The 12,588-nt window shown below is 35.7% G+C and overlaps 1 protein-coding gene across 3 annotated transcripts; it reads right to left on the bottom strand.

The window, feature by feature from the left end:
- Positions 1–2,080: 2,080 nt before the first annotated feature.
- On the bottom strand, positions 2,081–11,385 carry LOC123706697 (cytochrome P450 4C1-like). 3 transcript variants are annotated; one of them, XM_045656046.1, is made up of 10 exons: positions 11,206–11,385; positions 11,001–11,090; positions 9,239–9,349; positions 8,835–9,020; positions 7,510–7,706; positions 7,210–7,270; positions 6,484–6,688; positions 3,279–3,430; positions 2,393–2,578; positions 2,081–2,269 (listed from the first exon to the last, which is right to left on the bottom strand). In XM_045656046.1, the coding sequence occupies exons 1-10, from the start codon at positions 11,366–11,368 to the stop codon at positions 2,103–2,105; spliced, it is 1,518 nt and encodes a 505-aa protein (XP_045512002.1). In that variant the 5' UTR covers positions 11,369–11,385; the 3' UTR covers positions 2,081–2,102. The 3 variants fall into 3 exon arrangements, with proteins under 3 accessions (XP_045512002.1, XP_045512004.1, XP_045512003.1); XM_045656048.1 differs by lacking the exons at positions 11,001–11,090; positions 11,206–11,385 and adding an exon at positions 10,724–10,817 and having other exon boundaries at positions 9,239–9,340; XM_045656047.1 differs by lacking the exons at positions 11,001–11,090; positions 11,206–11,385 and adding an exon at positions 10,665–10,684.
- Between the last annotated feature and the right edge of the window lie 1,203 nt (positions 11,386–12,588).

Raw genomic sequence — 12,588 nt, 5'->3', positions numbered from 1 at the left:
CCGATTCCTTAGTATATTGACAGCCAGAAGCTTAAAATGGACAAACAATTAAGTATCGGCTATAACATACTACAATTATTTTAAAGAGAAAGGCTCTGACAGATTTCCTACTCAGTGAGCGACCTGCAGCAAACGACAAATATAAACATACAAAAATATCACCCTTGCACCTATCCCATAGAAATATACAATAAAATTATCTTTCCTAGTAATGTTCAAAAGTAATAAATGTATATGATTACATTATAATGTATTTAAAATAGCAATAATGCCTGTTCGCGCTAAATCGGTGTCAATCAAAGAAGGATGGCAAGTGTCGATTTGACTTTGACACCCGAACGGAGATGGTAGGTGGTGTCCCGGCGTAATGGCGCAAGGGTATTAAATTTTAACCGTTGTCGCGTGCGCAGTAAATATATACCGCATACCGTATAGGATTTACTTTTTTTTGATTCATCATTGAAGGATCCAGTGTTTGGAGTGAGATACGCCACCGTTGATGGTAAGTGAAGTTTTAGTCTTATCGATTATTGGATTCCTTTCATTTATAATATTGTCACGCAACAGCCGAACCAGCGCATACTATTTCACGGAGGGAAGAGAGCATCCTGGATATAACTTCCGGATACCCAGGCCCACACATATTTTTTGGTCCTTCTCGAGCCGTATATGTATCATATCTCTTAGTTAGGCATATTTAATTTTTTACCGTATTTTAGGTTCGTTAAGTTAAATTGCCGGTGGGTATTTTCTTACCTGTATAACGACAAATTTAATATATATTTTTTTAAAATTTGTATTAAATATAGATATATTATCCGTATTTCGTATTTACGTATTTAATAATAGATTGTGCCTGATTTGGTGAGAATGATCATGCGTAATTAATATCTACCTACATCACTTTTTTCAAAAAATTATTTCACAGTTAACGTTAGTAATAAATCTGTTTATGGTTGAATTTAATCGTATTGTTGATATTTCATTTTATTTTAAAAAAATTATAAAGTTAATTTTGGAATAATAAATAATTATTTCTAGATAATATGGATAAAAGAACAAGAACAAAGGCCGGTGAATGTTCACCAAACGGGTTGGAACATGTTCCAAGTTCCATATTATTATTGCAAGAACGACAAAATTCGTATTTTTCTAAGATTCAATCATTATATGATTTGACGTTAAACCTGAATAGTAAGGAAGACGAAAAATGTTTTCAAAACAAAACGTCTAATATTCAAGCACTACGTACTTACTTACGTACATGGCTTAGTATCTCAATTAAATATTGAGAAAATGAAGCATAATCCTCAATTCACTCCTTTTCACACATGGCAGGGAGTCCTTTGAGGACCTGTACGCAACCATACAGGGTAAGCTACAGTAAATTAAAAGTACTACAGTAGAGGAGAAATTAGATCATCCAAAGTTAAAATTGCCTCCAATTAAATTACCACAATTTGGCGACCCAGATAATTGGACTTCATTCTACGAAGTCTATAACCATTTAGTGCACAACAATAGGGAAATTTCAAATTCCGAAAAGGTGTTCTATCTTTGTGGGCAACTAACAGGGAAGGCCCTTACTGTGATCGCCGGCATAAACCCAACGGCAATTAATTATGATTTAATTTATTCTACCTTAATTGACAAATATCAAGGCATACGGTCCCTTGGCTTTTATTATTTGGATAATATTTTTATTTTAAAACATAAACAGCGTCGTCTACAGACGGTTTTAATAGTTTTCCTGATTATTTTGTTACACCAACTGCAGATTTTGAAAAACTAGAAATATTAGGTATTTTTAAATTGGATTTTTTGTTTTTATTTTTGGCACTTAAAAAATTAGACAACCAAACAATTATTTCATTTGAGAATTTCTTTAGTAAAGAAAAAATACCCTGTTATACGCAATTAATTATTTATTAAGGGAACCGTGTAAAGTTTTGGAACGAAAAAATTCTACTATGATAAAACCGGCTAATAATAAATATTCCAAAAGCGTAAAATCTTTTGTAACTTCTAATTCTCTTCAAACTAATTCAAAATGTCCTTTATGTAATAGTAAAATTCACGATCAGTTATACAGTTGATTTTAATTATCTTTCCACAATCGCAACTTCATATTCATCGACCGCCTTAAGCATCACTTCTAGCTTTACTCTGATGTTAGGGATGGGTCCAGCCTCCGGCGCACCGACCACGCGATACACACGTAGCACTGTTGATAAAGCGGTCTTCATTGACATCATTGCATATTGGTAACCTGTAAATAATTAAAATTAGGTCTCATAAAGAAAGTTAAGTATTAATTATAAATGAAATAGTTGATCCAATCTCCAACGAATATACTGGAATAAAGAAAGAGAATAGAGAAAGATGGTGTCACCGAGACAATTGCGAGGTCCGAAGCTAAATGGAATATAAGCACAGGCTGGGAGGTCTTTGCATCTCTCTGGCAGGAATCTATCGGGATCGAAGCAGTCGGCGTCAGGGCCCCAAATGGTAGGATTACGATGAACACCCCAGATGCTGCATACTATACCAGCACCTTTGGGCAGCGTAATATCTTCGGCTGAAAATTGGAAGGAATATTTTTGTAGCAAATTTTATAAACTATTCCACCAACCAACCACCACCGACCAATTTCTTTACGTTTCTCTTGTCGAACACGTATTAAATACGCACTTAGAAAGAAAAACTTTTGAGAGTGCAAGATCAAGCCATTAGCTCAACATGGCTCTTACAACATACTAGATATGAAGATATAAAGCTAAATACAGTCTGATCTTAGAGAGAGTACAATATAAATTCACCCGTTTACAGAGACTGTATGGAGTGTATTATTTGTAGCCGCTCATGTCCCCTACCCTCTTTTTCTGGGAATGGTGGGTTATGCAAGCTACGCCTCAGAAGTCAGCTTACATTGTCAGTGTAATTATTTAGGAAACTAACGGGACGGGTTCATAATCTGGATAAAATGGAGAAACTGGGCCTACGGGTACCAAGAAAAAGCATGAGTCTCAACCGCAAAACCACTCACGCGAGCAATACATAGAATAAATAGATTTTCTATCAAGGTAGACCTATTTGTTTGTAAACTGGCTGAGTTCACAAGAGTTGCTTACTTTATTGGTTATAAGATCTAGTATACACATATATTTTTTACATTTTTGAATTATAGGATTTTCCTGTATACGTAGTTCTATCGCATTTGTAAAGATAAATAAATAATTATAAATCAAAATATGTTTTCATATATTATATATACTTACTCAATTGTGTATCATATTCCGCTTTTCGAATAAGAAACGGGACTGATGGGAATAATCTCAGAGTCTCTTTAATAACTCTTTCTAAATATTGGAGTTTTGCTAAATCGTGTTTATATAACAAGCGGTCTGACCCTTCAAATACTGCATCCAGTCTGGAAATTAAATTTAAAACATGTTTATGAGGCAAATTAAACAAGTAATAAGATACACATTAAACACGGGCGTAGTAAGTATTTCCAGGGCTCCTTTGTGTGTATGGTAAATTACGCAGAATATAGGATAATTTTGCTTTAACATTAAACATTCGCAGGATGTAGAGATATAATAGTCCTTCAGGCGTTCTAGATGAATTTTATCGCTGTATACGTTGGAAGCAGAGCAGAGTAATGTCTGAGAGCTCAGGGTCAGAAGAGTAAGTGGATTTAATTGTTAACTGAGCCAATTCTTGCAGTCAAAGCGCATTCTTCTAATCGAACATTTAGTTTCATACATTATACAATACTTTATAACATCAAATACTAGATTAGGGTTATTAGTCTACTTGATTTAGGATAGGAGACAAATATATCTGTGGCATATTCATTTTCACACATGATATTATTTAGGTATTTTTCACTATGTAAATGTGCGTCAGTTCAAATGTTGTATATGACGGCGCCACTATCAATGTTTTGTAAAACTGATGGCGCCACTATCAATGTTTTGTAAAACAACGTGCAACGGGCGATTAGTCGAACGATCGTACGATGTGTCACTCGATCCCCACTACAGAACCAATATAAAGCAGCGCGCGCGCACAACTCAGGCGCGTGACTGGCAGAGCGGCGCCTAACCGCCAATGCCGCCAAGACAGGCGACCTACCTAAGCGTTACACTGGACCGAGGCCTCACAATGCGGCATCATACCGCTGCAGCTACGGGTCGCGCAAAGGCGGCTGCCGCCAGATTGCGCCCCGTACTTCAGTCATCACTACCAATAAAGCGGAAACTGGCGCTATACAAACTCTATGTTCGTCCTCACCTTACGTACGCGGCGCCCGCGTGGTATGCGCTTGCGGCCGCGACGCATCGACGTCGGTTGCGGGCCGTGCAGAGCACCACACTACGGCGTATCGTCGACGCGCCGCGCTACGTAAGGAACTCCACAATCCAACGAGACCTACAACAGGAGAGCCTGGACAGCTTCATCAAAGCGCTAGCGAGACGAGTGTTTAAGCGTGCGGACGCCTCCGGCTTCCAGCATCTCGCCCCGCATCACACCAGGCCCCCCGACCACCGCCGAGCCTTCCCACGCGAGTTAGTGCGCGCGGAGGATCCTGATACCGCTTAAAGGTCCAGTTTTCGACCCGAGTACATCTTAAAACAAATGGGCTGGGAACCTCCTGCCGGCAAATTGGCGCGCTCAATGGACTTCGTCCGCAGGTCCCTCGCTGGGCTTCCCTCGGGTTTACCGGGGGTCTCACCCGGTGTGGTCTGACCGCGAGTCCGGTGCGCGCCTCACCCCCCATTACCGCCGTCGCGGAGGCTTCCCAGCCCCATTGACAAACATCTACACCAGCGAGTGCTGCGAGAGCGAGGACGCTCCGCAGCACCTACGAGACCTAGTGCCGCTCCAGGCCCAACATAAAGACCGCCCCGTCGTTGAGCGAGGCGCGAACAGATACCCCCCGCATGCTCTTGGGCGTAACGGGGCTCCCGGCGCCACCCGCGGGTGCAAGCGCGGAAGAAAGCAGATCAACTCAGGCAGTCGTTCATCGACCATTGCCCGGTGCACACGTTACGTAATTACCGAGTAGCCTTCGAAATATTTACCTATTGAATTTGTTTATTGAAATCGTATTGAATTAAGAGACTGAAATTAGAATTGGAATAAATCAAGTGATTGGGAGAATTCTTTGTGTTTGTTATCTTAACAATGTCGGGGCCTGACGCTACATATACTTAACTGTTATTTAGTAGTATTTTTTTTCGTTGTCTCGTTTGTCTTGAGTCAATTTGTCAATAACATATATGAACAACATATACCAAGACATGACATCTTAATTTACATTCAAAAAGTGTGATTCTAGACGAGTACATTACTACATTTCTTCTCTTCCTTCTTCATTCGTTCAGTAGGCCCGCGTTTTTTGTTTTCTCTCAGTTTAAATTTCATCATTTCAAAATTTCTAGACGTAGTTGCTTCTTCGCTTGTAGTGAAAAATCTTTCAAATATCTTAGGACTCAAAAACCGTAAACAAAAAAAGAGGGGCCCGACCAAAAGCAGATGACGAGGCGTTTGTGATACCATTTTATTTTATTGTCGGATTTCCGGAATTTTAGATTTGAACGCAAACAAACAAAACCAATCAATATGCAAGAAGTATGTCTGTCCACATAAACGGAGTTGACTGAACTCAAAATACAATATATCGAGCTTCAAAAAAAGGGTGAAGACCATCGCAGTGTTTTGGTATAAATATAAAACAAAAAGAACATAAGTTAGCATATGCGAAGTTATTTGTAATAATATCAAAAAAAAGGTTGCAATAGAGTACCGTGATTTTTCTGCTTGTAGGGCACGCATTAAATTGAATATTAGCTTTCGTTTGAATGTTATGAAGAGAGAATACAATTACAGAATCATTTATTTAACGATCGTAAGTCTTTTTAGCATGAAGGAAGGGCGCGGAAGAGCTTGGTTTCTTAGCACCTATGGGATATGTGCGACGGCGAAGGCCTAGGTTATTTGCGAGGGCCAAACCAAGATCGTTGCACAGATCCCCGTTATTCTCTCTATCCGACACTATCGACATACTTATATTTCCGCATAGTGAATTCACAGTAGCGATATTGTGTGTATTACGTGATTACCTTTATTATATATTATTTTTTCTCGACACTATTGTATTGGCATAGTCTGTAATATGTGATAATGTACGTATTTCTGTAATAAATAACTAATGTAAAAGTTTTAGAGCCCCGACAGTGTTTTGTGTTACATTCGTGTGTAAAAATAAATCTCCGAATTAAAATGCTGGGCCCGCGTTTTCAAACTTATCCTTGAAATTTTTTTCAGTTACAATTTTTTGTCGGCTATTTGAAACCTTTAATATTAGTGGTAGGGAACAGCTAATAGGGAAAAATGTCTATTATGAGAATAAAAGTTCTGTGTGTTTTTAAGCAATGATTAGCTAAAATAAAAAGTTACCCAAAAATAACTTACTCTTTAAAGACTTTTTGCTGAATTTCTGGATATTTCCCTAGGAGCTTGAGAACGAACCCCATAGTCGTAGCGGAGGTGTCCATGGCAGCTATAATGAAAGTTAAGACTTCTTCACGCAACTCCAAGTCACTGTATCCACCTTGCAGATCAGACTGACGTATGAGATGATCCAAAAACGTAGTCTCCAAGTTACCTTGTTCGACATCTAAAAGATTTGTACATTGTAATAAAAAAACCGTAATGTGAGTGTAGTAGACCTCTTCCCTGATTCGAATCACGGCTGTGAACGAATGGAGTTTTCTATCTATATGTGCTAACTTGCTCCTACGGTGAAGACAAACATATTGAGGATACCGGCGTGCATAAACCCAAAAATGTATGGCTAGACTCAAACCTACCTAATGCAATCTGGGATAGGGTTAGACTACTCATACACACTAGATTATTATTAATATCATATCATAATATATACTATGTAAGTGTTCGTTTATCTACGCTTATAAAATAATTACTTGACTATCTCATATTAGTATCACGATTAGGTTTAATACCAAATTAATAAGAATGAGTAATTTTAGTTGCATAGAACAGAACGATAAGACCGTTGCACGAGATTTGATGCCGAATATTTTATTATGGAAAGGAGTATATTATTCTAAGAAATCCTAGTAGTCATGTCCAGTTACATCAATTTAGCATCTTAAATTGTTATAAAAAATACATCACCTGGTTTATGAGCAATATCTTTGTTCTTCGTGTTGAACTCCGTCTTTTTCTTGCGAATAATCTGGGAAAGGCAAATGAAATATATATACTGAATGAAAGATAAGCTGCTTCTATATGCATTTTGATGTTAAACAAAGATCGGGTTGGGTCGGTTATCTAGATAGAGTATCTAGAATTATTCGTTTTACTTACACAGTTAACATACATTTTATAAGTACATTTCTGTGGCTACAATATGGAAAAGTGTACGTAAATATTATTTACTAAGCCATAAGTTTTAATTAAATAAAAATACAGTACCTCACTAGTGAAATCATGTACTATTCTTGTGTGATTCAAAAGTTGGGAGTATTGTGGGAAAAATTTAAACAGCCAGTCTGGTTGGAGCCACAGGTGGAATATCCTCTCAGAAGATAGCCGAAGGGATTCGTTTACCGCCGTAAGGATTGGGTTATCCTGGCTATCTTGCGCATTGATCTGGACACCCATAGCTGTTTCTATACAAAGGAGTGCATTTTCTTATTTTTTAGGGGATTTAAATGACTGACACGCTTGATTAAATGAGAAGTCTCTCATTTGTAAAATACATTGAGAATTTAGTTGTCTCTATATACTAGTGTTATTTTAAGCTTAAAACATGTGTTAAGCGATATATATAGGAAGTAGGTGACGGTAAGCATCCATTAGCTTTGGGCTAAATAATTATAATATTAGGTTGGGGAAAAAGTATTTACGCATTATAGTATGTATGAACTTGTAATAAAATCTATTTGGCTATACTATTTGTATCCCGCTGGTTTTGGTATCATTAAAAGTTTAAATATTAAAGAAGATAATTCCAAATTCAAATTAGGAAAATGTGTGATTTTTACTTATTTTTCGTACTGTCAATATGAGTGAATGCAATGAAGAAAATAGGTACATTTTAAAATTTTACCGGCTGGAATTAATCTACAGAAGGGGTGTGGTTTTTCATCATGATAACGCTAGACCTCACACATCTGTAGCCAATCAGCAAAAATTAAGAGAGCTTGGCTGGGAGGTGTTAATGCATCCGCCGTAGTCCTGACCTTGCACCTTCAGATTTCCACCTGTTTCGGTCTCCTCAGAATTCTTTAGGCAGTGTCAGGTTAACATAACGAGAGGACTGCCAAAACCAATTGTCGCGGTTTTTGATCAGAAGCCCCAAAATTTCTATAGCAATGGGATCATGTACCTACCTACAAGATGGCATAAAGTTATCAAACGAAGGTACCATTTCGTTACATACTTTAGTTACATGTAAATAAACTATATTAAATAATGTAGTGAATTTTCTTAAAAAATGCGAAGAAACTTTTTCACCAACCTATTAAAAATAGTATTTTAGTTCAGATACTCTTACAGTTAAAGATGACTCTCTCACGTCCTCTATTTTAATCTTTTTTAGGTATCTACGTGGCCCTTCCTGGCATCCTCCAAATCCCGCCATTCCTCTAAAGAAAAGTTCCTCTCCCCGCTTGGGCTAAATATATTGTGTATGATATATCACTATGTACACTTTCTTTGTATAGCGATCAGTTCTATTCATCATTAAGTTAGATTATATTTTAAGGCAAAATTTAATTTTTTTAGCATATACTTACCCATTATAGCATCCAAGCTATACGCATTGACATACGGCCATAATTTAAAATTTCCAGCCCCAGCCATAGGTTTCAGTTTGTTGGATAGTTTATCCGATTGAAGCGAAAAAACATTGACAAATTCTGATAAAATTTTTGGACTGAATGCTGTAACTGTAATTTTACGACGTGGCCTCCAAATTGAAACTAAAAAAAATAATGTACATTAAATAAAATATATGTCTCATTTATATGATTTTATAATATTTGGCTATATTTATACTGTAATTGTTTGTTTTTATTGTATATATTGTATATATATTTTTTGTAAGTTGTAAAATTTTAAGTAGGGCTTTCGAACAGGCTTTCATCAGATCAGGCCTGGTTGACAGGTTACATTTTTTATATAAGAAAAGCTTGGAAACCTTTCGAAAATATTGATGCATTGCCAACGAGGACTTGTATAAAACGATGCAAACCGTCCTTTTCAAGAACGGTTTTTAGTACAACCTCGATCTTATCAGCATCTGTAATCACTGAAAATAAATTTATTTTAAAATAATATTAAATTATTCTAGACGTATTTGATCGTAAATATTTAATATGTTCCATCTCTTTGCGATAAAACGCTCATATGAAAAATAATTCTTATTGAATTGTGATTATTATCCTAGAATTAAAACGGTTCTTAGCTTATTATTTGTATATTCAATACTGAAAGATATAAATTTCTTGAATATACATTACTTTTTATACATAAATGATATTGAATGTTTTAATATTAGGTTGGGGAAAAAGTCTTCTCGCATTATAGCATGTATGAACTTGTAATAAAATCTCTTTGGATACTATTTGTATCTGTCTGGTTTTCATATAATTAAAAGTTTAAATTTTAAATAAGATAATTCTAAATTCAAATTAGGAAAATGTGTGATTTTTATTTATTGTTCGTACTGTCAAGATGAGTGAATCTAATGAAGAAATTCGATACATTTTAAAATTCTACTACAAAAAAGGTAAAAATGCAACGTAAGCTTCGAAAAAATGCGATGTTTATGGACGTAATGCAGTGTCTGTGAGAGTCGCTCAAATTTGGTTTAAGCGTTTTCAATCCGGAAATTTTGATGTCAAAGATGCACGTCGCTCTGCTCGCCCTTGCCATGGATGGAAATGGATGCCATTTTTGAAAAGTGGAGCAAGATAGGCATATCAGTATTTACCACGTAGCTGAAAAACTGGGTATTGACCACAAAACAGGGTACATAAAAAAGCTCGAAATTTGAGTACCTCACGAGCTCACTGAAAGAAAACTAATTTGTGATTCTTTATTACGACGAAATGAAACCGAACCATTTTTGAAGAAGCTGATAACTGATAATAAAAAATGGATCTTGAACGAAAAGAACGTGCGAAAAAGGTCGTGGTCAAAGGCCGGTCAGGCTTCACAGACTGCGGCGAAACCCGGGTTCACTCGCAACAAGGTGATGCTGTGTGTGTGGTGGGTTTGGAAGGGCATTATTCATTATGAGCTATTACCACCAAGCAGGACCATGAACTCTACTGCGAACAACTGATGAGGTGGCAAAAAGTTATCGATCAAAATGTAAATGAACTATGTTAAAAAATGTTGTGAATTTTCTTTAAAAAATGCGAATAAACTTTTTCCCCGACCTATTATATATGTTCTATTAGTGTTGACAATTAAAATATACACAGACTGTAGACTAAAACACTTGATTAAAAAAAAAACTAGAAAAAATACTTTAATAGAAAAATATAAAATAAATTTTGCTGGAGGCGAATCGAATAGCCTAAATACCAGTTTAAAACAAAGAGTTTCATTTAACATACATTCAATAACCGCCATCAACCTTAACTTGAGTTACAAATTTATTTAATCCATATATTACTTTATTCTTAAGACCGAAGCAACGACACTTATCTTTTTAGTGATTTTTGACACGATTTCGTATCTATTAATACACTGATAATTTTTACGTGACAAAAGAAAGATTATTTAGTTTATACTTTTATTAATTACGTCAAACTTAAATGACACTGAGTCTATTTATAAAATCAATCTAGTCAATCAATAATCAGTCGAGACTAAATAATCTCGTTGGTTTAGATATTATTAGTTTTAAAATCCGCTGATAAGAATCTTCAAATGTTTTCTTAAATACTTACAATAATATAAAAGAGGACCAAGCCACCCACAGGCGACACCTCCGGAACTTGTTGCGAAGTCGCTATAATATTTCATTTTATTCATGATAGCTGCAACACAAAAATTAAAGGCACATCTGTGATGACTCCCAAAGTTATTGTACATTTGACTCCCTTTGAGAGCGGCTTAAGTTATCCCAATTTCACCTTTCACCCAGACACAAACCTTCAGTGTTCCCTAAAACCTCGATGGAAATTCCAAAGAAGGGGAACAATAATTTCGGCGTTTTAACTTTCTTCGCCAAGAGGTACATATTTCGCCTTTTATATCGAAATCCACCGTACCATAAAATCACTGCAAAAAGAATACAAAAATAACACAAATACATTGGAAATTAATCGTGCGCGCGGGTGTATAATCAAGTTTATACTGAAGGAAATATATATTCCAGAGACCTTTATACTTGCATACAATTAAAAATTACAGATTGATTTAAAAGAAGTTTGTCCGGACGATTTCACGACACACGTTTTGTTGCACACGAAACATAAACCTTTGAAGCAAATACTGTCAAAATTTTATAAAGAGCACTTACAGTTTATACACGAATTGTAAATGGAATGGAATTGTTATGTTACTTAAAATTATTACTGTTGTTCTGTAACTTCGTGTAAAAATTTAAGCTTAATAACTTACTCGTTATTTTTTTTTATATAAAACATGTATTTGGTGTCACATTACAATATGTATAAGCAGCCTAACGATCTAGAGATAGACTATTGAAGTAACGAAATGAAAGGGAGATATGCACGAGAAAAAGGCAGGACGATCTTATGCAAGAACTGGTTTGAAGTTGCCCAAAACAGGCAACAATAGGTGAAAATGGAGAGGGCCAATACCCAAATAGGGTCCAATTTAAATATATAAAGTAAATTAATAACATTAACTGATTAATATATTTTTACTGGTAAAAATAAAGTACAGGCAAACCTGGATAAGGGAGAGCTCAAGAGACCGCGTTTGATTTTTCTCTTATAGAGGTTTCTCCCTAACCCGAGTTTACAGTAACCTTTCAGAGTTAAGGAAGGGGTCTCACTTATAGAGGTCTATAAAAATACGGCAAATATGACGTAATGAGGAACACGTGTATGTATGAGTATTACATATTTATTGAAATAGTAGCTGAACATAAATGTTTAAACTAATTAATATTATACCAACATTTACTTGAAAAAATCTGTTAATTTCTTTTGCGATTTTGTTTTTAAATTTTCTGCCAGTTTTTCAAGTTCATAACTTTTATCAAATATGGTTTGGTTAACCGCCGCATATTCATAAAACTGGTGAAGCGTAGATACGCTATTTAATTTAATTAGAGAATTGCCTTTAACTTTCAAGAAAAAAAGATGAGGCAAAACTACCACAAGTCTGAAATATGTACGCATTTATTTAACTCATTGAATTAAATCGAGTTTAGTTTCTAATGAGTAGACCATATTTATATACGACATTGTATGTGTATATTTTCCTTATTCAGGTCCAAGGAAGGTTAACTTCGTTTAATTATGACAGTTTAAGCAAAATTACAATTAATATCATATTATTATC

The sequence above is a fragment of the Pieris brassicae genome, chromosome 3, assembly GCF_905147105.1.
Source record: "Pieris brassicae chromosome 3, ilPieBrab1.1, whole genome shotgun sequence".
NCBI lineage: Eukaryota > Metazoa > Arthropoda > Insecta > Lepidoptera > Pieridae > Pieris > Pieris brassicae.
Note: the sequence above shows the minus strand (reverse complement) of the source record. Positions and strands in the feature narration are given on the sequence as shown.

What these genes read in the sequence shown, in the direction of transcription:
- LOC123706697 (XM_045656046.1), bottom strand. Translation starts at nt 11,368, where the DNA reads ATGTATTTGTGTTATTTTTGTATTCTTTTTGCAGTGATTTTATGGTAC. An exon ending in TGGTCCTCTTTTATATTATT is followed by an intron (nt 9,350 to 11,000) that starts GTAAGTATTTAA and finishes ATTTATTTTCAG; the next exon opens with TGATTACAGATGCTGATAAG. An exon ending in GGAATATGATACACAATTGA is followed by an intron (nt 2,579 to 3,278) that starts GTAAGTATATAT and finishes TCCAATTTTCAG; the next exon opens with CCGAAGATATTACGCTGCCC.